At 36.2% G+C, this 26,704-nt stretch overlaps 1 protein-coding gene and 1 pseudogene across 1 annotated transcript; both read left to right on the top strand.

Moving 5' to 3' along the window:
* The first annotated feature begins 856 nt into the window (after nt 1-856).
* Nucleotides 857-1,721, top strand: LOC122747846 (annotated as a pseudogene).
* Nucleotides 1,722-11,473: 9,752 nt separating this feature from the next.
* Nucleotides 11,474-12,406, top strand: LOC122751759 (olfactory receptor 8G1-like). The gene has a single exon (XM_043998920.1). It carries the CDS (start codon nt 11,474-11,476, stop codon nt 12,404-12,406), a length of 933 nt encoding a protein of 310 aa, XP_043854855.1.
* The last annotated feature ends 14,298 nt before the right edge of the window (nt 12,407-26,704 follow it).

Here is a 26,704-nt window from a genome sequence, read left to right as displayed (position 1 = left end):
ATAATGCTAACAAATTAGATTTGTTTGCTGTGTGACGGACCTCATAAAACCTTGTTCAAACCATATGTGGGGTATTTTGTCTGGTTCTGTTTTCCATAGTGGAAGAAGGATATTGACAAGGTAGGAAACACCCAGAAAAGGGCAATGAGGGCCACTAATTATCTTGAGTATATACCATATAAGGATAATTTGAATGACTTGTGAAAGTTTAGCTTAAAGAAGGGATGAATCAAGGTGACAGGATAATTGTTTCCAAGTACTTTAAAGGCAAATTATCGGCCCTTGGCAATGACTGAATTCTCTGAGACTCCTTTTCCTTAGCTTTGAAAAGGAGAGAGAGGTTATTGTTCCCAGGTTTGCAGACTCCAAAGGTAGTGCACTGGTGTGCAACTTAAAAGCCACTGGGCTGCAAACAGAGTATCACAAAAAATCAAGAAGTGGAAGGAATTACTATTAGGAGATGTTACTTTTGGAATTGGTTTCTTATGCTTACTATTTATGGGAACTTAAACAATAATGTTCTTTAAGATTTGTATTTATTCAATACATACATAAATATTTTTACAGACATTTTAATTTATGAGAAAATATCTTTGAAAACAGTTGTAGAAATCAAAATTATTATGATTAACGTATACAGAAGAGAAGTTCTTTCCAATAGAATGGCTTATGTGTCTAATTCCATTTAGCCAATAGTATTTAATTTGTCCTAGAAAAAAACTGAGACAAAAGAATCAGAAGAATTTATATTATAATTTTATTTCTCTATTTGAGGCTTCATTTTAGACTTGTAATAAAAAAGACTCTCTATTTTTTTTCTTCTGTATACAGATGCTTACTCTACACTCAAGAAAGAATGGAGAAAGGAAATCATTCACTAGTCATGGAATTCATCCTCATAGGACTGCCAGAGCAGCCTGAGTCCAGCTAAAGATTTATGTAGTAACTGTGATGGTGAACCTAGACATGATTATACTTATTGGACTGAGTTCTAATCTTCACAACCAAATATATTCTTTTCTCTGCAATTTGTCATTCATTGATCTCTGTCAATCAACTTCATCACACCCAAACAACTAGTGAATGGTGTCAGAGAACACCATCTCTTACTCTGACTGCATGACTCAGTTCTATTTTGGGTTTGTTTTCTGTTTCTTAATGTCAAATGTTGGCTGTGATGGCATAAGACTGCTAGGTTGTTATTTGCCATCTCCTTCATTATATTCTTATCATGTCCCATCAGGTGTGCTAATGGTTGGTGGATGGGGTATATACATTGGGCCTTGTTGGGGCCACAGCTTACACAGACTGCATGATGAGTGTGCATTTCTGTGATCTCCTTCCACTCCTGAAGCTCTCTTGTTCTAATACTTATGTCAAGGAAGTAGCATTCCTGTCATTCAATACATTTAATATCTTTTTCCCAACACTGATCATTATTTGCTCTTATGTTTTGATAATTGCTAGCATTTTGAAAATTCCATCCACTGAAGGTAGATCAAAAGCTTTCCACACTTGCAGCTCCCAGATTATAGCAGTTCATGTCTTCTTTGGGTCTGGTTCATTCATCTCCAGCCAGCTTCATGGATCAGAAGAAAGTGTGTTCTGTATTTTACATTAATGTAGTAGCCATGCTCAACCCTCTCATCTACAGTCTGAGAAATAAAGATGTCAAAATCACCTTGAACAATGTGATAGAAAGTGAAAATCTATTAGAATAATGGCTTAATGGGCTCAGTACATCCTGGGAAGGGGAGAGAGAGAGAGAGACACTATGCCCCATGCCTATATAATTCATCAGAAGATGAGTTGATCAGAGCTACTTTGGGGACATTTCTCAAACCAGTTGGCTATATCTCTCTTCCCACATTTATCCTCCTGTTACCTCTGACTTGCATTCCAGATGGGCTGTGAAATTCAACCATGCATTGACCTGCTTCTGATATTTAAAGAACTGGCTTTGCTTTTTTGGTAATCTTTATGGGAAAATATTTTTTCCTAAATGATCTATGGAACTAGCAGTTAATTATCTGAGGTTTCACAAGATGAATGTTACAGAGAATGCTAAGGTTATAATAAGATTTAATAATTTACAAGACTAACCCCCTTATTTTTCAACTGAAGAAACTGTACCTGAAAAAGTAAAACCAAGTTTTGAATCCAAGTCTCTTTATTCTTGGTCTTTTTATTTCTCCTTCAAAACATCATATAGGGGCAGCTAGATGGCACAGTGGATAGAGCACCAGCCCTGGAGTCAGGAGTACCTGACTTTAAATCCGGCCTCAGACACTTAACACTTACTAGCTGTGTGACCCTGGCAAGTCACTTAACCCCAATTGCCTCACTAAAAAAAAAAAAAAAGAAAAACATCATATAGTCATCTATACACAGGAATCTAATGGAAGAAAACACAATTACAGCCTTAAATGTTAATGGATATGTAAAGGAAGTGTCAAAGATTCATTCTCTAACACCATAATAATATATTCTTTTTATAAATTCCTTAATCTTGCAAGCAGTTTTTAAGATGACCTCACACAAGTAGGGAGAAATGTTTCTGGGAGATTTTGTCTCAAATGCATTTTTCTTCTTGCCCTGTTAAAAATACTTTCTCAAGCTCAGAACCAATAGCAGCTATAGAAGCTACACTTGCTGTTTTAAAGCTCACCATGCCACAAGTGTGGACAATTGAAGATATTTTCCAAATTTTTTCAATGTGTTGATTGGTTTTGCTGACTTTTTTTTCCTGCTCTCCTTTCTTTCTTCTCTTGGGTCATATGTTTGATTGTCAACTTTTCTCTTTTCATCAAGATTTCTTTAAAATTCTCTATTTCATAAGTGTCCATTTAATTTGACTGAGAAAACATCACTCTCATGAATTATAGTGAGAACCTTAGTTTCTGTGAGAGTAAAGAGAATGGCTTCCCAGGAAAAAGATGATTCCAAGAAACATATTTGGAACAACTTTCCATTGAGTTTCTTTTTTTCTCTCTTGAGAATATCCAAATTCAGAGTAGCTCTCAATTTTTCACAACTTTCTAATTGCATTGCCAAATTCTTATTTCTCAAACAATAATTGCAATTAAGGTGGTATAAAATAAATTTCTAGTAGTGGGCTTGAAGTACATGAAAATGCTAAACTTAAAGAAGATGAAGGGAACTGTGATGGGTGAGCTACAGGTACCTAAGACTTTTGACCTGCCCTCAGTTAAGCATGCTAGACAAGATGAAACACAAAAAGAACCAGGGTGGAAGCCGAGATACTAACTCCCCCAATAATAAAAAGAACTTCATTAACATGAGCACTTGAGCAAGAAAGCTTAACAGGTGTGGAAATTTATTTTGATTTGGGGACCCTACCTTTAGGCTGAGATTATAAAACCTTAGGCCCTCAGGGTCTCTTCTGTGTGGGAGGTGCTGGTGACCTTCCCCCTCCTCTTCAGCTGAGCCCAAAAGCCCCGTGGGCTGTACAAGATGCCAGGTCAGACAGCTGGGGGGAAAAAGCCCCCAGCTCCCTCCGACCTGAGGAGGTATCTGAGAGATGCTGGGCTCTGGCATAGCCTGTGCTCAGGCACGTGAAGCTGGAGCGCACCCCCACCCCACCCCACCAGCCGCAGCCCTGGCTAGCAGATTAGCTTGGTATGTGGGTGCAAGAAGCCCAGAGATTTAAGGGGAGAGAAGAAAAGGTATATATAGACCTGGGGATTAGATTGGGGGGGGGGGCTGACGAGATTAGAGGGGTTCGGAAGGAGGAGAGGAGGCAGAGAAGAGGTCAAGCTGCGGCTGACGAGATTAGAAAGTTTGGAGTGAGGCAGACTAGAGACGGGGCTACAAGGACGCAGGAGAAGATGAAAAGGACTAGGAGCAGGGAAAAGAGAGACCGAAGGGCAGACTGACAGAGCAGACAGACAGAAAGTCAGTGAGAGAGAAACACAGGGGTTCAGTGGTGGCAGTAAAGAGAGGAAAGTTAGAAGCAGGGGGATTTACAAAGTGAAAGGGGCTCGGAGTTAGAATAAAGGACTGAGTGCCCTAACACAAGAGGCGGCTAAGGCCCCTATTGTATTCAAGAAGTTCCAAAGAGACCCAGTGGAAAGAGAAGTGCCCCAATGCAGTCAGGTTGTACATTTTATTACCCTGTAGTCTTAATTTTAAATAGTAGTTCATAAATAAACTCTGCTTTGATTATTTAGTTAAGAGGCTTCTTAATCCTTTGCTTATCAATTTGGGAGCAGTGTGGTGGAACTTCATAAATGGTCCACATTAAATTAATAGCAGTCAGATAGCCAAATAGTTAAAAGTCCCCAGATTAGTCATCCATGGATTAGTTCCCCCCAAATTAGGCTAGTCATCAAAAATATTTCTACACAGGGAAAGAGTATCAAAGTAGTAATGTTTGACAATGTGAGATCCACTAAAGAACAGCATTGCCACATTGCTAGCATGCATTGAGGAACCAAAAAACCCCAAGGCGTACAACACAAACATTAGAGAACACAGTCTTTAAGATATGGGAATATTGTAAAGCAAAGGACTGCACATAGCAACATAACAATCAAAAGCTGTTTCTGTAACCTAAAGCAAAGACAAAAATAAGGAAAAAAATGCAGTTTAGTCATGCATTCCAAAAAGGTAATTACACTTTCTCAGACACAAAGTTCACTAACATTTTAGGGGTAATGACAGAGGAGTAGCAGAGATCAGTGAAGGGTGAATGATTAAGAAAATAGGGCAAGAAGAAATGAAGTTGAAAACTGTTAGTAATCAATGATATAAGCAATCATCATGCCAAGATTTCTCATCTTAACAATATTATGGTGGAATAAAGAAATTATGTAGTAACATACAGACAACAATTTGTTTAGCAATATGCATAGTTGCAGAAACAAACCAGATCCAAGACTCTTGGTAACCAAGGACAATGACCTTTGGATTCTAAACAGTGAATTTACAATTTGGAGGGAGTAAAATGCAGGATTACAGGAATTGAGACACCTGGTGTTTAAATTGGTCGTGAGGTTCAGAAGACACTGAAGTGAGAGGACGAGGGAGTCATTTTGTGACATTCCTAACATTGCATGACTTTTGATAGGGGGAGTAATCTTGTGATTTCTCCAAAATCAGATGGCTTACAAGCAGCTGAAACTTGCCTTCATAAAATGGTAGATAAAACTAAATAGAATCACTAATACTTGTATTCAATGTAACACCCCTACCCCCATGATCACTTATTCAAATGCTTCATATCCTAAGGATTTCTGGATAGATTGATAGTCTACCTTATAGGCATTGAAAAGGTGGAATAAAAGGCAAAGGCACAAAGATACAAGCAGAGTCATAATGTCATATATCCCCTAAGGAGACAAACCTTGCTAAATAGACTCTACAGGTAAACTAAGTCAGTCAAGAGATCCAACTGCTTAGAGGGCTCACCATGGACTAATTTGAGAGAGGAGATTTATGTGTCACCAAGGTAACCAAGAAAACTCAGCAAACTTAAACACCATGAAACGAAAAGGCCAAAGCAATACAATAATGATAATCAATATTAAATAACATCAAGTCTTTCTATAACCTGGTAACCCACTCCCAATGTTTCAGTCCCAGATGTCCTATGTAGTCATCTGGTTTCTAGAAACATCTTCCCTTGACATTCTAAAATAGGCGTCATCCTCAGCTCTAAAGGAGGTTCCTCCTAGTTGATCTACCCCTCTGGTTCCAAGTCACTTGCAGAGATTCCTAGGTAATTCTGCTAAAAATCTGCCAGTAACAAGACAATATAATTTATTTTCAGTTATTTCAGTTGTGTCTGACTCTTTGTGACCACATTTAGGATTTTCTTGGCCAAAAAAAAAAAAAAATGCTGAAGTAGTTTGCCGTCTCATCTCATTTTACAAAAGAGGAAACAAGCAAACAGGGTTAAGTGACTTTCCAAGGGTCACATAGCCTAAGGCCAGGTAGCTTAGAAAGATGTCTTTCTGACTCCAGACCCAGCATTCTATCCACTGTGTCACGTAGCTCCTCCATACAATTTAGTACAACCTCCTAAATTTATTTTTCCAGAAAGTAATTCATGTAGTAAAAACTGTCTCCAGCCTGATGATTCTAATCCTGTTAACAACAGAGCTACAAGAAGAATGTCAAATCTATTTTTTTTAAATCCAGGAGAACCTGAATTGGAAAATGCGCTCTATGGTTCAATGTGTCCTCTTCAGCAGGATCCATTGTTTCTCACCTTGGTATCTTAGGGACCCCAGGACAACAATGTGGTAAGAAATAGAGCTGTGAGAACAGATAGGCAACTAGGTAAATGAAGCCTCAAAGGATATTGACCATTCTGTCATATAATAAGTTCACAAGACATAGTTTTTGGGTAATTAGTCATTTTATTAATCATGCTAGCAATATTTAATAAAAGGAATCAGTGACACTCCAAAATGCCAAAACCCCCTCATTGTATGCAATCCATATTTATATGTCCTTGGAAGAGTGGGTGTTCCTGAGAGTGGCCATCAAATCTAATTGGTTAACAGTTAAAGTTCTATATTTGGGTGGGGTTTCCCACCCAGGATGGAAGAAAACAGTACCTGAGGTATTTGAGTAATCTCATACATCAACAATGTCCTTCAGAGACTGAGCAACCTACTGCTTCTGAAAAAAATGCTGATTCAAATTCAATATATTATTTTTCTCACCACTGACTGATAAGAAATATTTTCCAGAGGCTGGACAGAGTTCTGAGAGCAGTAGCTCGATAAACAGCACAGCTGACCAAGTCACTGCAAGAAAAATCCCTTCTTCAATATCCCCAACAATTGGTCATCAGGCCTTCTTTTCAGAAGCTCCAAACATGAAGAATATATCTGTGAGTTCCACTGTTGATTCTCATCATAAAAATAAAAACTATTGTTATTTTGGTTCTGTGATTAGAATAATGCTTTCATAATTTCCCAGCTAATGTATGTTCTAGGGTACACCAGGGTATATTGAGAACTACAACTCTCTACCATGACACAACTTCAAGAACAAAGTTCTCCCATTGTACTGTTTAGGCAGAAGGCCCATGGACTACCTACCAGGGATCAATTAAAACAAATTCAGCTTCAGACCCTTGACACTTACTAGCTGTGTGACCCTGGGAAAGTCACTTAACCCCAATTGCCTCACCAAAATAAAATAGTGTAATATCCATACATACACACATGAGATTAGCAGCTAAAGGAGTGCTGCTGTTAACCTAATCCTAAACTACCACAGTTTATTCCTTTCTCCTGCACACTCTAGAATTCTTCTCTATTATTAATAAATTCTCTTTCATCTTAAATCTTTCTTTTCATATTTCTTCCATGTTCTAGAGTTCTCCTGAAGACATGAAAACCTTTGGCATGCTTTTCAAAGGTGTTAATACTTTCTCACATGCCCTCTAACATATAAGATCAGGAAGAGAAGTTGTTATATTCTTTACTTGGCCTTGCCACCTTTGGACAATCAATCTATCCCTGTCACTCAGCCACTGTCTTACTGATATCAATATTGTTATAAACTGTGAACCTCTAGATCAATTTATCTCTTCTCCAATAAGTTCAGCTTCTGATTTTCATACTTCTCCTACCCCTTATTCTCCTTCCCATCAACATCCAGGCCTACCAGTTTCCTCAACTACCATGACCTATGAGTTCAGGCTACTTCAACCATGAGGAGTATTTATATCTTAGACACTACCCCAAGATTTCCAAATCCCAACTCAAATAAATTGGTTCCAGGTTCCAGAATTTTTATGTATTATATAGGAATCATACTATATTATATACATGGAGAATAAATAAAAGTGAAAGAATTAAGAGCTAGAGGAAAATATTAATGACTTCTTCCCAGAGAGGGAGATTCCCTTAAGAGATGAGTTTCTGTGGAAGCTTCTATCTGTGTTTTAATAATGAGGTCCCAAGGATCACATAAACATCCCTAAAAAAACTTCAGATGCATGATCAAGAGCTTTGTTGATGCTGATGAACACTGTTTCTTTCCCTATACCATACAAGGGTATTCTGAATAAAGTTGCGAATAATCATATTCAAAACAAATAAAGTCCCAGAGCATTTCAGAGACTGGGTTCTGTTCCCTAATTCCCATCAACACTAAAAAGGATTGTATACTCCATGCCAGGACCATATTAATCTTCATAGAAGACATTTACCTGCCTGGATTCTCTGGATGAAGAGGCTTTATGATCCAATGCTAGAGGGTGAGTATTTAGTTAATTTGAAATTATTCTTCCTTCTAAATAGACATTAATGGAAGCTCAGGGCTTTGCGAAAGACAAGACATCTTCATATTCTATTCTATGCATAATTGACAATACAATGATAATGAAAACTGGGTATAGGTGGTTTCAAAACTAGAAAGGGATTTTGGAGATATGAGAAATTCTAGCTCAGAATTATAGAACTACAGCATTTTAGAGTTAGAAGGAACCTTCCATATAGTCCAAGCCCTACCGCATAACTTTCCTCAATAACCCTACAGCAGTGGTTAGTCATAGAGTCTTCACTTGAAGATCTGCTTTGAGAGGGAAGCTACTACTGCCCAGGAAAACTATCTCACTCTGGGTTGTTTATAATTGTTAGAGGTTTTATCCTAACATTAAGCCTAAATTTACCTCTTTGCATCTCTCATATATTGTTCTTTTTTCTGTTCTTTGGAGATAAAGTGGACCACTCTAATCTCTTTTGATATAAGTCCTTAAAATACTTGAAAACAATTATCATGCCCCCTTGATTCTTCTCCTCTCCAGGCTAAAATTTCACAAGTCATCCAAATGATCCTTTTATGGTATGTCTTCAAGATAACTCATGACCCTCATTGCTTTTTTCTGAAAGTTCTCCAACAAAATATATACAAGATTATGTTTTGTCAATCTTACAACACTAAGTAAATATCATTTATTATTAACTGTTGAAAGGAATTTCCCATCCCCCAGGGTACATCTGAGTACCTTGACAACCACCACTCTTTACCAGGGATCAACTGCAGCAACAAAGTTATCCCAGTATACAGTTTGGACAGAAGACCTCCGAACAAGGCACCAAAGATACATAAAAATATTTGCAGGGAAAATCAACTGTTAGGGAAGTGCCACCAGCTACTATAACTCTATCTCTAAGTTATCACAGCTCAACCCTTTTCACTGTGTACTCTAGAATTCTTTTCTATTATTAATGAATTCCATTTCAACTTAAACCTTTCATACTATATTTCTTCTTTTTTTCTGGTGCTTACTGAAATCTAGCATTCTCCTGAAGACATATCTTTGGGCATCCTTTTCAAGGATTTAAGTGCTTTCTAACACAAGATCAGGAGAAGTTAATATATTCTTTGCTTAGCCCTGACACTTCCAAACGGTTAGTCTATCCTCATCACTCTGGAACTATCATACAGAGATCTTTCTTTCAACTATGGACCTCCAGTTCACTTTATCTCTTCTCCAGTAAGTTCAGTACCTGTTTTTCACACTTCTTTTCTACCCCTTCTTATCTCTCCCTTGAACACAAAGGCCTACCAGTTACCCAACTTCAACAATTACCATAACATATGAATTCAAAATAATTCAACAATGAGAAAGAATATTCATTACTTAGACACAGTCTCAAGATTATCAACCCCCAAATAGATAAATTGGTTCCAGATTCCAGAATTGCTAGGTAATGCTTTGGGATCATGTCCTGAAAAGATCATTATGCATATAGATGGAAAATAAAAGAGGAAAGAATAGAGAACAAGAGGAAAATATCAATGGCTTCTTCCCAGAAAAGGGGGAGGGGGTCCCTAATGAGATGAGTCCCAGTGGGAGTTTCTGTTCATGTATTAATAATGAGGTCCCAGTAAGCTTATGAACAGATCATTATGAACTCTGATGACACTAATGAACACTGTTTCCTTCTCTATAACTGAAGAGGACACTCTGGATAAAGTCACAGTTAGAAATAATCACCTTATGATCTAATCAATTGCCAAAACATTTTAGAGACAAAGTTCTGCACCCTAATTCTCATCAACATTAAAAAGGATTGGAAGGCTCTATTACAGAACCATAATAACCTTCATAGAAGATATTCATCTGTCAGGACTCTGTAAGTGAAGAGGATCTAAGATCCAGTGCATGAGGGTGAGTATTACATGAATTTGACATTTTTCTTCCTCCTAAATAGATATTCATGGAACCTCAGGACTTGGCAAAAGAAAGGCTATCTTTACATTCCATTCTACCCATCACTGACAATGCCATGGGACCAAAGGCTGGGAAGAGGTGGTTTAAAAAATAGAATGAGACTTTGGAGATATAAGTGACTACAGCTCAGAATAATAGAATTTTAGAATGAGAAGGTACCTTCATCTAGTCCAAATCATATCCCAAAGCCTCCCCCCAACACCCACTACATAAGTGGTGGTCATCCAGCTTCTGCTTGAAGATGTAAACTGAGGGGGAGCTTACTCCTGCCCAGGCAACCCAGGTCACTTTGGGTTCTGTACAACTGTTATACATTTCATTATCACACAAAGCCTAAAATGACCTCTTTCCATTTGTCATGCATCATTCTTGGGCAGAAACTGAACAAGTCAAATTCCTTTTTCACAGGTAGCCCTTGAACACACTTAGAAACAATGATCATTTCCCACTGATCCTTCCCATCTCTAGGCTAACATTTTACAAGCCATTCAAATTATCCTCACATGGCATGTACTTAAGATCAATCATGACATTCATTGACCTTTGCTGAAAGTTCTCTAGCTTATCAATGCCCTTCCTCCATTATGGGAAACAGAACCTGACAAAACACCACAAAGGCAGTTTGGACAGGATACAGCATTGTACAATTATAACCTCCTTATTCCTAGAATCTATGCTTCCCTTCATTTAACCTAAGATTAAATTCTTTCTTTACTCCCACATGCTGAGTTATACTGAATTTGCATTCTACTAAGAATCCCAGACCTTTGTCAAACAGATTTTTAAGGATGCCTCCATGCTTTTGTAGTCTTGAAACTGGTTCTTTTAAGTGCTGTTAAGGATTTTACATTAAATTTAATCATATTACATCCAGTCCATTTTCCTAACTTGTTTTGATATTTTTGATCATGTTTGGTCTGCAAGTTAGTGATCTCTCCAGGCTTTATGTTCAGATACGACAAGCACACCATCTAAAGTTTTATTTAAGATATTGATCAAAGTGAGCCATGAATTTTGATTTGAGTTTTAAATATTAATCAACAAATACTTTGCCAAAATTTAGGGACATTATATCTACAGCTTTTCTTTATAGCTAGTTGTAGGAAAATAGAGACAGAAAAAGAATTAAAATCAACATTATAATTTTACTGTTCTGTCTGAGGCCTCACTTGAGACTTATAATTATGAGGACTTCTTTTTTTCCCTTGTGTCTACAGGTTCTTGCCTCCTCTTACTCTACACTCAAAAAGAATGGATAGAGCAAATTACTCACTAGTGACTCAATTTATCCTCATAGGACTAACAGACCAGCCAGAGCTCCAGCTTCCCCTCTTCCTCCTATTCCTGGGCATCTATGTGGTCACTGTGGTGGGGAATCTGGGCATGATCATACTGATTATACTCAGTTCTCATCTTCACACCCCCATGTACTATTTCCTCTGCAGTTTGTCCTTCATTGATCTCTGTCAATCAACTGTTGTCACTCCCAAAATGATGATGAACTTTTTATTGGAGAAGAATACCATCTCCTACCCTGAGTGCATGACTCAGTTCTATTTTTTTGTCATTTTTGTAATTTCTGAATGTCAAATTTTGGCTGTGATGGCATATGACCGTTATATTGCTATTTGTCATCCCCTCCGTTATAGTCTTATTATGTCCTATCAGGTGTGCTCATGGTTGGTGGGTGGGGTGTATGCATTGGGCTTGGTTTTGGCCACAGCTCACACAGGCTGCTTGCTTCAAGTACTCTTCTGTAAAGAAAAAGTCATTAATCATTACTTCTGTGATCTCCTTCCACTCTTGGAACTCTCTTGTTCTAGCACCCATGTCAATGAAGTGTTGGCTCTGGCCTCCAGTGCGTTTAATATCCTTTGCCCATCCCTGATCATTATTTGCTCTTATGTTTTAATCATTGCTAGCATTTTGAAAATTCACTCCACTGAAGGCAGATCAAAAGCCTTCAGGACCTGCAGTTCTCATATTGCAGCAGTTGGTGTCTTCTTTGGTTCTGGTGCATTCATGTACCTGCAACCATCTTCATCCAGCTCCATGGATCAGGGGAAAGTGTCCTCTGTGTTTTACACTATCATTGTGCCCATGCTAAACCCTCTCATCTACAGTCTGAGAAATAAGGATGTCAAAATTGCCTTGGACAAAGTGATAGAAAGAACATTCCAGTAAAAGAAGAACTATCAGATTAATCGGTTAATGGGTTTAGTTCATGCTGAGAGAAAAAGAGAGAGAGAGAGAGAGAGAGAGAGAAATTCTTGCTTTGTACCAACCTGGTACTCTGCCCCACACCTGCAATTACTGAGAACCCCACCTCAGCTGCTGTGGAGACATTTCTCACACCATTGTAGATTGTAGACTGGATATCTCTTCCTACTTTTGTCCTACTATTTAATACCTCTCTATCTTACACTTTAGATTAGTAGAATACCCATGCAATTCAATTGTGCATTAACCTGCTAATAATATTTATTTGGTTTTTGTTTTTTGTTTTTAGTGAGGCAATTGGGGTTAAGTGACTTGCCCAGGGTCACACAGCTAGTAAGTGTCAAGTGTCTGAGGCCGCATTTGAACTCAGGTACTCCTGACTCCAGGGCCAGTGCTCTATCCACTGCGCCATCTAGCTGCCCCCTGCTAATAATATTTAAAGAGATGGATTTGTTAGTTTAAAAATCTGTGTGAAAATGAATTTTTCTGGATATCCTTCTTTGAGGAAATTTCTATTACAAGTAGTAATTAAATCCCCAAATTTCACAAGATAAATCATGCATGGGATTTTGAATGAGAAAATTTACAATTTTACAAATCTAAGCCACTTTTTTTCAGTTCAAGAAACTATACCCCCCAACAAGGATAAATGGCTTGCCCAAAGTAATAAAGCAAATCAATAGAAAAACTAGGTCTTCTCAAGGTGACAAGAAGATGATACTGTCAATAAATTGAGTTAGTTTAAAGTTATAATTAATAGGAAAACCTGTCATCTACCACACTTTTACATACTGGGAAAATTCTAGCACATCTGATTTTTATCTTTAAAGGGCTACAGACTTAACTGTTATATTTCCCCAATGTACATTGTCTATATTTGTCATTCTTTATTCAGTTAAGGAAGGTTTTATCTCCCTAATAAACCCTCCTAGGAGCCAGGTCTCTGTCTCCACTCTGGCTATCTCTGGTCTACTAAAAATGTCCTTGGAATGAAGATGGGTCCCATTAATCCATCTTGCATTTCTTTTTTTTTTCTAAATTATTTTTTTTTTGCGGGACAATGGGGGTTAAATGACTTGCCCAAGGTCACACAGCTAGTAAGTATCAAGTGTCTGAAGCTGGATTTGAACCCAGGTACTCCTGAATCCAGGACTGGTGCTTTATCCACTGTGCCACCTAACTGCCCCTTGCATTTCTTAATGACAGAAAAGGTGCTGTCCCTTTTTTCTTTTCTTTTTAATTTATTTTTGTCTTTTTGTTTGTTTGTTTGTTTGTTTGTTTGTTTTTTTGGTGAGGCAATTGGGGTTAAGTGACTTGCCCAGGGTCACACAGCTAGTAAGTGTTAAGTGTCTGAGGCCGGAATTGAACTCAGGTACTCCTGACTCCAGGGCCGGTGCTCTATCCACTGCACCACCTAGCTGCCCCTATTTTTGTCTTTTTAATTTTTAACGTTAAACATATTTCCACATTAGTCGTGTTGTGAAAAAAGAAACAGAGTTTGGGGGGCAGCTAGGTGACAGAGTGGATAAAGCACCAGCCCTGGACTCAGGAGGACCCGAGTTCAAATCCGACCTCAGACACTTGACACTTACTAGCCATGTGACCCTGGGTAAGTCACTTCACCCTCATTGCCCTGCAAAAAAAAAAAGAAAAGAAAAGAAACAGAGTTCAACTCAAGGAAATAGAAACATAACTTTAGGCAGATGTATACTTAGTTATAAACATCAATACAAAATAAAATCAATGTCAGTATAGAATTAATACAGTAGAAACTGTAATTTGATCTTCTCAATTTCTCCTTTTGATTCAGTGAGGAACACTGTTACCTCAATAAATCACTAACTGATATGCCAATTATCAAATGACACACCCTCCCTGTAGCAGTACATCCATAGGAATATAGCAATAATTCCTGATGGTTAATTTTTTCAAAAATATATGTATATTACATGTATGCATACATGTGTGTATGTATGTGTGTATGTGTGTTTAGGCATGTCTCTGTATATATATGTGTGTGTGTGTGTGTGTGTGTGTGTGTGTGTGTATTTCTTCAATAGTGTTCCATTCTTTTCTGACTAAGCATATCATCATTACCGAGTGCCCCTAAGCACCCATGCTTCAATTCTAAGAAGCATCTTGCTTTAGGTCCATTGACCTGGAATAAACTTTAAAAGGATTTTTTAAAATTTGTATACGGTTTGAAGTTTAAATGTCTATGCTTTCTGGGGGGGTTTCTTAATTTTGAACTTAAATACAAAAAGAAAAAAAAAAGAACATTTCCAGGTACACAGCACAAGATAAAAAGAGGATTCAATATAAAACTATGCTCACTTCACTATACATCAGTTCATACAAGGTTTTTCAGGCCTTTCTGAAATCATCCTGCTTGTAATTTCTTATAGCATAATAATATGCCATCATATACCACAGCTTCTTTAGCCATTTTCCAATTGATGGGCATTCCTTTGATTTCCAATTCTTAGCCACCACAAAAAGTGCTGCTATAAATATTTTTGTACAAATGCATCTTTTTTTCTCTTTTGGGGGATGTCTTTGGGATATAAACTTAGCAGTGGTATTGCTGGATCAAAGGGTATGCACAGTTCTATAGCCCTTTGGGCATAGTTCCAAATTGCTCCCCAGAATAGTTGGATCTTTTCACAACTCTACCAACAGTGGATTAGCATCACAGCTTTCCCACATCCCCCTCCAACATCCGATATTTTCCATTTTTGTTATATTTGTCACTCTGATAGGTGTGAGGTGATACCTCAGAATTGTTTTAATTTGTTTTGCTCTAATCAATAATGATCCAGATTATTTTGTATATGACTATAAATAGCGTTGCTTTCTTTTTCTGAAAACTGCCTGTTCATATCCTTTGACCACTTATCAATTGGGGAATGACTTCTATTTTTAGAAATTTGACTCAGTTCTATATATAATTGAAAAATGAGGCCTTTATCAGAGAAACTTGTTTCAAAAATTCTTTCCCAGTTTTCTGCTTCCCCCGTAATCTTGGTTACATGAGTTTTGTTTGTGAAAAACCTTTTAAATTTTATATAATCAAAATGATCTATTTTACATTTTGTTTTGCTCTCTATATCTTCTTTGTTCCTAAATTCTTCCTCTGCCCATAACTCTGACAGATAAACAATTCCATACTCTCTTAATTTGCCTATGATATCATTCTTTTTGTGTAAACCATGTACCCATTTTGACCTTATTTTAGTATGCTGTGTGAGGTGTTGGTCTATACCTAGTTTCTGCCATACTGTATAGAGAAGTGAGCAGAACCAAGAGAACATTATGCACAGAGACAGCAATATTGAAGAACTATGAATGACAACTATTCTCAGCAATACAATGATCCAAAACAATCTCAAAGGACTAATGATGAAACGCACTATTCACCTCCAAAGAAAGAACTGATATTCATTGAACAGACTGAAGCATACTATTTTTTACTTTCACTTTTTTCTTTTATTCAAGTTTTCTTGTACAAAATGATGAATATAGACATTTTACATAAGTGCACATATTTAACCTATATCTATTTGCTTAATGCCTGAGGGAGAAAGGAGGGGAGGGAGCGAAGTAGGGATAAAATTTGGAACTCAAAACTATAAATAAAAATGTTTATTATTAAAAAATATATAAAACCATGACTTTCCATTTCACACTGTTTATTTTGGATAAACTATGTAAGAAATACTACACATCATTTTCAAAGCTAGCCTGCTTTTTGTGCTTCTTTTGAAGTTTTCTTTTATTCTCTACCACTTTTTTGTCTTATTCGTTTCTCCCTCCCTCCCTACCAAGAGCAGAAGAGATTTAAGAAAATACTTAGCTGTGTGATGGAAAGATCAAGTAAACGTTTTTTCAGCATAAGGGAGACATAGATATGTTTGTAGACTATAAGAAATGAGCTGGTAGGCAGGAAAGATTGAAAATAAATGAAAGAGTAGGGATAGGAGAGGGAATAATTTTTTGAAGGAGATGGGAATGAAATGGGAAACCTTGAACAGCAGAGGAGTTAGCAGTGGCAAGGAGTTATTTTCTTAAAAAGTAAGATATATTCATATTCTATTCAAGATAAAAATGAGCAGGTATGTGGTTTGCTAAATACCTCCTCATCTCTGCCTCTTAGAATCTGTAGCTTCCTTCAAGTCTTAGTTCATTGGTCATCCTGCAAGTGAGTTGAGGGGATTATAATAACAAGTAGTTAATGGATGACACAAGATAGTTTATTAGTTACTACTCTTAACTAACATAACTGACTGTACTGAAATCCTATTCCTTAAAACAAAAACATCTACATCTATGTTTCACAAGCTTGTTTACCTTTGTCTAAGTATACTCATGTCAATCTTTCAGAATGACATACTTTAGGAATTGAATCTTATACATATGATAAGTTCAAACCTAGTTTATATAATTCTTGCTTATGTCATGGAATGACTACAAATTCAGATCAAAATAGCAAGAACTTTCCCACTTACAACTAGTTACAGTAATTTGGATGCTTTGGTATTATTCTAATACCTAATAGATTCAGTATTGCAATAACAAACTTCCACTTTGTCTTGCCTGCCCTGATAATAGAAATATGCTATGACGGCTATAAGGAGGACCATAGTAATAACAGGATCAAAACTGACTCTCAAACCTGTACCACTACAAGTAGCCTAGCATATGGAAGCAGGTGGACAGATTCTTGTATGGGAAAATGAAATTTAAAAAGCACAACCATAGCCTTTTCAAGGTAACCTACCTACCTTATTTCTAGGCACAGATATGGACAGATATTGATTAGCCTTAGATCTCAGATGTTGATTCCATTGAGCAGTTGACTACTGATGTTCCTCTTTTTTGTTTGTTTTGTTTTGTTTTGTTTTTGTGGAACAATGAGGGTTAAGTGACTTGTCTAGGGTCACACAGATGGTAAGGGTCAAGTGTCTGAGGTGGGATTTGAACTCAGGTCCTCCTGAATTCAGGGCCAGTGCTTTATCCACTGTATAACCTAGCTTCCCCCTGATGTTCCTCTTAAAGAGTCCATTTAAGTCCAGTTCAAAGACACAATGATCCTAAGAATGAAACTCAAAAAATATTTTCAGGGTCCCAGAAAAGCTTTTCCTTCAAACAATAAAGTCTCACTAATCACAGTAGGTTTGGACATAATTGTGATCAACATCAAATTATTGGAAGAAATTAGCTTACAAATGAAAATTTGGGAGGTCTTCTAAAACCACACAAAAGATTTTTTACTTAAATATACATACAAAAGGGGGGTTTTTTGCAAAAGAATTTTTTTACTTAAACATTCCTTCATAGAAGTATTTCTCTTTCTTTAAAAACAGCTTAAAATTTATCCTGATGTTTAAAAAAATCACTAAATTTTCATGAAGTAGTTTATTTGGAAATTTCTATAATGACAGATTCAACCTTAAAGCAAAAATAAATCTTTAAAATTGGAATTTTATCAAAACTAAATTGGTGTAAAATGTCTTTAAGTAACACAAATAAATCCCAAAGTACTGTAACAAAATAAATTTGTTACCCTCCCCCTGTCATCAAAAAGTGTTTGCAATAGGGAGGAAATTCAGTTTTTCTAAGTCCCCTCCCGCCAATATGACCAATTTACTCAATATCTTTACATTCGCTTTCCCTTTAAATTTTTCACTAGAAATCAAGAAAAATTAATTACATTCTGGAATCCCATATACTTAAACTCCTAGAAAACACAGACCTCCAAATATATATATATATATATATATATATATATACATATATATATATATATATACACACACACACACACACACACACACACATATTCCTCTCTAAAGGAATTTTGTATTCATCCATTAAAGCAAAATTATCTTTAAGAGTGGAGTTTAAAACTAAATTGCTTCAAGATAATATATAACCTCCACAAGTGATAGACAACCTTAGATGAAACTCTCTCCAAATTATAAGTAGGTTTGAAAATTTCACCCCCATTTTGTGCAAGATACATAGCAGGAGGGACAGCTAGGTGGTGCAGTGGATAGAGCACCAGCCCTGGAATAAGGAGGACCTGACCTGTGTAACCCTGGACAAGTCACTTAACCCCAATTGCCTCAAAAAAAAAAAAAAAGACATATAGCAGGCACCTAATATATTCTTGATGATTAGTTCATTGAAGTAAAAGAATTGATCAAGTTACAGCAAAATTAAGTAGCAGAGCTCAGGCTCAAATCCCTCCGATTAAAAAGGACAGCTAGAGGAGCAGGTACATGGCACGGTGGATAGAGCACCAGGTTTTGAGTTTCAAAAGAGAAAGGAAGTGATTGAAAGGTGAGCCTGAACTAGTGGTGGTACAATAAGTAAGGAGAAGGAGGGGGATGTGAGTGATACTAAGGAAATAGGATCAACAAGATTACTGATGAGACACAGAGGAAAAACAGGAAGATAACACTTCAATTTTTTTATTTTTTTATTTTAATGTTTTATTTGGGTTTTTTCTGTTTAGAATTTTATTTTCCAAATTACATGTAAAAACAAATTTTGACATAAATTTTTTTTAAACTTTGTGTTTCAACTTCTCTTCCTCCCTCTCTTTCCACCTCCAACCCACCCAAACTCAAGCAATTCAATATAAATTTTACATGAATAGTCATGAAAAACATCTCTACATTAGCCAGGTTGTGAGAGAAAACAGATAAAAACAAAACTTCAGATTAAGGAATTGTCAAAAAATAAATGTGTTTCAGTTTTCAGATACCATCAGTTCTTTCTCTATAGATGGATTGCAATTTTCATAAGTCCTTCAGAGTTATATTGGATCATTGCCTTGCTGAAAATAACCATGTCCTTCCCAGCAGATCATCTTACACTATTGCTGTTATTTTGTATACAGTGCATTTCACTATGCTTCAGTTCATGTAGGTCTTTCCGGGCTTTTCTTTTCTTTCTTTTTTTTTTTTTTGCAGGGCAATGAGGGTTAAGTGACTTACCCAGAGTCACACAGCTAGTTAAGTGTCAAGTGTCTGAGGCCAGATTTGAACTCAGGGAGTCCTGAATCCAGGGCTGGTGCTTTATCCACTGCTCCACCTAGCTGCCCCCCAGGCTTTTCTGATAGCATCCTGTGCATCATAACTTTTATATAGTACCTTAATTTTCTTCACAATAGCCCAGCAAAGTTGGTACCATACATTTTGCCATTATGGTCAATCATCATAACTATTTCCCTCCTTCCTATTCCCTTCCCATGATATTTACTCTATTTTCTATCTTCTTTTACCCTATTTCTCCTAAAAAGTTTTACTTCTGACTGCCCCCTCCCCTGCTCTGCCCTCCCTTCTTTCACCCTTCCCTCCTTCTCCCCTTTCCCTCCTACTATCCTGTAGGGTTAAATAGATTACTCCTCCCAATTGGGTGTATATGTTATTCCCTCCTGGAGCCTACTTTGATGAGATTAAGGTCTTTGAGCTAATTATATGTTCTAAAGTTTTCTTCCTCCCTCCCTCCTAAACCCTCCCTATGAAATCAAGCAATCCAATATGTCATACATGTGCAGTTTTGCAGAATATCTTCACCTTCCTTGAAAGTGTTTTGCTTTTTTTACTGCTCCCTCCCCCAATCTTCCCTTCCTTCCTTCCTTCCCCTGTTCTCCCACCCTCCATCTCCTTCCCCTCCCAATTTTCCCCAGGGAAAAAATATATTACTATAACCACTTGAGTATGTATGTTATTCCCTCTTTGAACCAATTCTGATGATAGTAAGGTTCACTCACTCCCCAACTCATTCCCCCTCTTCTCCTCCCCTCCATAAGCTTTTTTCTTGTTTCCTTCATGTGAGCTACCTCTCCCCTTCCCCCTTCCCCAGTCTATTCCTCCTACCCCTCAACCCTATTTTAGAGATTTCATCATGGGTTAGGTAGGTGGCACAGTGGACAAAGCACCAGCCCTGGACCCAAGAGGCCCAGAGTCCAAAGACAGCCCTAGACATAAGACACCCCACCCTGCTTGCCCCACAAAGAACAAGGATAAACAAAAAATAAATGCTTTACAGATATCATCTCTTCATATTCAGTTCAGACCTGTGTCCTCTAACTGTATTCCTTTTAGCTGCCCTAATACTGAGAAAGTTCTTATGATTTTAAAGTATTATCTTCCCATGTATGAATATAAACAGTTTAATCTTCCAATATCCCTCATGATTTCTTCTTCTTGTTTACCTTTTCATGCTTCTCTAGGATCTTGTCTTTGAAATTCAAATTTTCTATTCAGTTCAGGTCTTTTCATCACAAATGCCTGAAAGTCCTCTTTTTCATTGAAGTCCCATTTTTTTCTTCTGAATGATTATACACAGTTTTGCTGGGTAGGGGACCCTTGGCTGTAGTCCCAGTTCCTTTGACCTCTGGAATATCATAGTCCATGCCTTCTGGTCCTTTAACATAGATGCTTCTAGATCTTGTTTTTTCCTTATTGTAGCACCACAGTATTTGAATTCCTTTTTTCTAGCTTCTTGCAATATTTTCTCCTTTACCTGGGAGTTCTGAAATTTGGCTATAATATTCCTGGATGTTTTCCTTTTTGGGTCTCTTTCAGGAGGTGATTGGTGGATTCTTTCAATTTCTATTTTATTTTCTGCTTCTAGAATATCAGGACAATTTTCCTTGACAATCTCTTGGAAGATGCTGTCTAAACTCTTATTTTGGTCATTGTTTTCAGGTATTCCAATGATTTTCAAATGATCTCTCCTGGATCTATTTTCCAGGTCAGCTGATTTTCCAAGGAGATATTTCATATTGCCCTCTATTTTTTTATTTATTTGGATTTGTTTTACTGAATCTTGGTTTCTCATAAAGTCACTAGCTTCCATTTGTTCAATCCTAATTCTTAGGCAATAATTTTCTTAAGAGAGCTGTTGTATCTCCTTTTCCATTTGACTTTTCAAACTGTTGACTTTTTTCTCATGGCTCTTCTGCATCACTCTCATTTCTCTTTCCATTCTTTCCTCCATCTCTCTAAATCTTCCTTCTATCTCTCCTACTTTCTCTTCAAAGTCCCTTTTGAGCACTTCCATGGCCTGAGACCAATTCATATTTTTCTTGGGAGCTTTGGATGTAGGGGCCCTGAGGTTGTTATCCTCTTCTGAGGGTGCACCCCAATCTTCCTTCTTGCTAAAGAAACTTTCTATAGTTCTCAACTTTCTTTGCTTGCTCATTTGCTGTCTTTTACTTGACTTTTAACTCCCTCTTATAGTGGGGCCCTACTTCCAAGCTATACTGTCATAAGCTTCAGAGGGTCCCAGGTGTTTCTATTTGAGGGAGGGCAAGTTTTTCTCTCACCTGGCCTGTTCCCTGGTCGGAAGATAACCTCAAGCCAATTTTCTGATTAACCAGCCAGCAGAACTTTGTGTGCTGTGGTGGTTCTTAGCTTCTGACAAGCCTGAACCCCTCCCCCACCTGGGTCTCCCACTGCTCAAGATTTCTTCCTGGTTCCCTGTTGGGTTGGGAGAGCTGAATTCCTACTTAGGTCCTGCAGACTCCCCTGTATTTCACCTCCACCCCCAGCCAACCATTCAGCTCTCTCACCTGACTATAAGCTTAGTTATAGAAGACGCTGGTGCTGTAGCTGATTTGGAGGCTTGGGGTAAGTTCCTCTGGCACAGCATGCCTGGGGTCTGTGTCAGAGCAATCACAGGGTTGGACTCTTCTTGCAGCCCAGCACAGCCCCTGATAATCTGTCTTTGACTGGAAAATAATCTCAGCTTATCTTCTTATGAGGTTTTCTCCTCCAGGACTTGTTTTATTGTTGTCAGGAACTCTGTGTATTTAATATCTTTCCTCTGCCATCTTGGTTCTGCCCCCTTTTTATTTGTTTTTTGAATATATCTTCATTTCCAAGAATAACGCCAGGTACATAACAGGTATGTGGCAGACTAAATCAAGAATCAGGCTTGAAGTCAGGAAGACCTGAGCTCAAATCTGGAGAAAGAAAGAAGTAAGTGAATGATGAGTCTTTACTATGGTGCTGGGACTATGTTTAAAGAGGAGAGTGGTGTGAGGTATATTTTTCACTAATTACACACCAGCATCACATTGGCAAATCAGCAACACTCCATTTACACACTAACTTCAAACCATCAAAGTCAAGAACAAACTAATTAATTGCCAGCATTACGCAGTCAAATAAAAACATGCCAATCATACACCATTACATACCAACATAAAAACATCACTCAACAATGTAAAGTATCACATTGAAATTTTTTACAATTTTTCATTTCCATTTATTATTAAATTTTAATTAGAAAAGTTCTAATTTTTGAAATGTTCAAATTTGTGATTAAAAATTTTTGAACTTCAAATTTGTAATTTTGAATCTTAAAATTTAAATTCAAATTTCAATTTTTAAATTTTGAATTCTTATTTCTAATATGAAATTCAGATTTTAAGATTTAAAATTTCATTTTCAATTTTTCAATTTTGAATTTTAACTTTTGAATTTCAAACTTTGAGGTTCAACTTTTGAATTTTGATTAAAAAATATAAACTTTCAACTGCCAAAATTTTAGAAATATCAAATTTTACATTCCTATTTCTAATTTATATCTTGAATTTCCTATTTCAGGTTTTCTATTTTTAATTTGAAATTTGAATTTCAACTTTGAAGTTTTGAATTTAAAATTTTGAATATTTAATTTCATTTTAAATTTTGAAATTTGAATTAAAATTTAAAAACATGAATTTCAAATTTCAAAATTCAAATCACAACACACATCAAAGTCAACAACATGCTAATTACATACAAGCATCATGCCACCAAATAACAACACTCCAATTGCACAACACTCCGGCAACATGTCAAAGTCAACATGCTAATTACACATCAATTATACTCCAACAAGAAAGTAATGGTCACCAACACACCAATTACATGTCAGCACCACATCATCAAAGTCAACATCATGCTAATTACATCAGCAACACACCAATTGCATGCCAGCATCAAACCACAGTCAACAACATGCAGTCAACAAAGTAAATTATCAAATTGAAAATTGTTTACATTTTCATTTTCATTTTTTCATTTTTTAATTCTTAAAATTTTAAATCACAAAATTTTTAAATTTCAAAGAATTCAAAGTTGAAAATTTTAAATTTCAAAATTTCAAATTTTTAGTTTTCATTTATATTTTCAATTTTCAATCCAAATTATGAATTTCAATTGTCAAATTTTGAATTTTAATTTAAACCCAATTACATGCCAAAACATACCAATTACAAACCAACAACAAACTGTCAAAGTCAAGATGTTAATTAAATTGAATTAAATTTTTAAAACTGTCAGTCCAAGCCAGTTAAATTTTTACTATTTTCATTTTCAGTTTTTTAATATCTTGATTCTTAAATTTTTAAATTAGAAAATTTTGAATTTCAAAATTTAAAATTTGTAATTTTCAAATTCCTATTTTAAATTATTTTCCAAATTTTCAAATTTCAAATTTTAAGTTTTCTATTAAAATTTCATATTTTGAGATTTGTTTTAAATTTCTTATAAATTTAAATTTGAAAGCAAAATTTGAAATGTGAAATTCCTTAATTTGACATCTATGATTCAAAATTTGAAATTTAATTATAAATTTGAACTTTTCAAATTCAAAATTTTTAAATTTCAAATGAACACTTTCAAATTTTAAAATTCAAAAATCTGTTTGAAATTCATTTTTAATAATTTTCTGATTTAAACATTTACTGATTTAAAATTTTAAAAACCCAAAATGAAAAATTTTAAATTTGATAATTTAGTAATTATATTTTGTCTTTCTACCAAATCTTATCAGTAGTCTTATTGATTCCTTTTTTCTCAACATGGCTTACATCCCTGTCGTCTTTACTCACCATACCACTACTATAGCTCAGACTCACTCCTTTCCTCCAGATTTCAAATTGGGTTTCCCTGACTTCAGGTCTGTTTCTCAATTCACTCTACCACTTAAATGCTATGTGACAGACAGTCTGCTTGGAGATAAAGATGTCCCCAAGTATATCACATCTCTTTGATTACAATATCATTGTTAATGATAATACAATAAAGATCCCATGTTTACCTAATGTGAATTACAACCAGGGCAACTTCAGTCAGCTTCAAATTTTTTAAAATAAATAAAAATGTAAAGTTAAAAAATTAAAAACTAAAGTATTAACTTCCCATCTCTTCTTCATGTCTGATCCATAATCTTGTTGATTCTATTTCTTCAATATCACTCACCTTCCACTCTTTCTCTTCACTCATAGTACCACCACCGTAGTTTAGACTTATTCATTTCTTTCTTTCTCAGAATTTGAATTCAGATCTTCCTGACTCTAAGACAGGTACTTGATTCACTCTAGATGAAGATGTCCTTAAGTATACTAAATATTTTTAATAACAACAACATTGTTAAAAGGAATACCTAAATTATTCAGGGTTTCCTTCATGTAAGAAACAGAGTTTCCTGGAGTCAGCTTTAAAATATAAACTTTAAAATAAAAAATTAAAATTAAATTTTAAAACATAAATAGACATTGACAAACTAAAAGGGGAAATGTGAAAAATTAATTTTCCAAAATATGATTTAAAGGAGGCACAGGAATTTTGGATAATATATCAGATAACAATTTAGATGAAAGGGACAGCAGGAAGAAAAGGAATCCAAAAGTCAGAGACTTTAAACCTGAGGACTCATTGACTTTTTTTAAACCCCTCCCAATGAACTGGAGATTTTTTCTTTTTATACTTAGAGATCCCTGAGGACAGGAGCATGATGATCAAATTGTAACTCACTCCTTAACCTACCTCCAAAGCCTGAACAAGGAATAGGAAAAAGAACCATAATCATTGAGGACTCACAGGATAAAGTTAGAACAGATCTACCATCCAGAACAGTTATAAGAGTCAATATCTATCAATCAATCAATGAATAAAAGTTCATTAAGCACCTACAATGTGCCATGTACATTGTAATCCATAACAAGAGTTATGGATTAAAAAAAGAGTCAAAAGACGTTCTCTACTCACTAGCAGTTTATAATTTAATGGACTTTATAATCTAATAAAAGGAAAATGGCAGAGAAAACGTGCTTGCCCTGGAATTAAGAAAGACCTAGTTTTCAATACTACCTTCAACACTCATCAGAGGTATAAATGTAGCTCTCAATAAATCATAAAGGACTCTACCTAAGTTCCTTCTGTTGGATTCAGTACAAAGTGAGAGTTAGTCCTGAGAAGCAACATCATGGATTCTTTCTCACTGGAGCCACTCATTTGTCACAGAGAAGCATGTGATCAAATTTAATTTTGTTCAGAGAATGAAAGTAGAAGAAAAATGAAATAAGGATTTAAAGATAAATAGATCTGAACAGCTAGGTGGCACAGTGGATAAAGCACCAGCCCTGGATTCAGGGGGACCTGAGTTCAAATCTGGCCTCAGACACTTAATACTGACTAGCTGTGTGACCCTGGGCAAGTCACTTAACCCTCATTGCCCCATTTAAAAAAAAAAAGAAGCTAATTAGGTCCTAATGTTAGTAAATCCTTCAGGGGTTGGAAGAATACCAGAGCTAGGATTTTATCAAGTCAGAATCCATCCTTTATGACTATATCATTTTGAATTATAATCTCAATATCAAAATTTCCAAGATTAATAGAATTAATAGAATTTTCAGAAGTTAGACTAAGATCCTCCCCTCCTTGCTCCATTGTTTCTCACTTTGGTAGTTTAGGAACACCAGAAGAATACTGCATTAAGAAAAAGACTTGTGAAAACAAATGGGCACTGAGACTTCCAAAGATATTAATCTACCGCTGGTATTCCTTAGTCCATAAAGAACTTTCCCAGTCTGTTGGGCAGACTTCTGAGAGCAACAGCTAGATAAGGTTACCACAGCACAGCAGATCACTAAAACAGAAATCCTCTCTATAATTTCTGCAACAATTGATCATCTGGTCCCCTCTTGAACAGCTCCAGGCATGAGAATGCAGTGCGACTTCCACTATTGATTCTCATCATAAAAATGCAAGCTCTTGTTATATTAAGTATATAATTATAACAATGCTTTCATAATTTCCAAAAAATTCTTATCTCTACCAGAGTCCTGTAATAAACACTCCCTAATCTTATTGGTCTGTATATCTAACCCTCTTGTACCTAGCCAGGGATAAGCAAGAATACCTGGATCTTTACTAGTACAAGGACACCAGAGCATTTTCCCAGGTCCTGACAAGC

This window comes from Dromiciops gliroides, chromosome 3 (assembly GCF_019393635.1).
Source record: "Dromiciops gliroides isolate mDroGli1 chromosome 3, mDroGli1.pri, whole genome shotgun sequence".
NCBI classification, from domain to species: domain Eukaryota; kingdom Metazoa; phylum Chordata; class Mammalia; order Microbiotheria; family Microbiotheriidae; genus Dromiciops; species Dromiciops gliroides.
The sequence above is the reverse complement of the archived record's forward strand: the minus strand, read 5'-3'. Positions and strand labels throughout refer to the sequence as shown.

Coding starts and splice junctions, on each gene's coding strand:
- LOC122751759 (XM_043998920.1), top strand. CDS start 11,474: ATGGATAGAGCAAATTACTCACTAGTGACTCAATTTATCCTCATAGGA.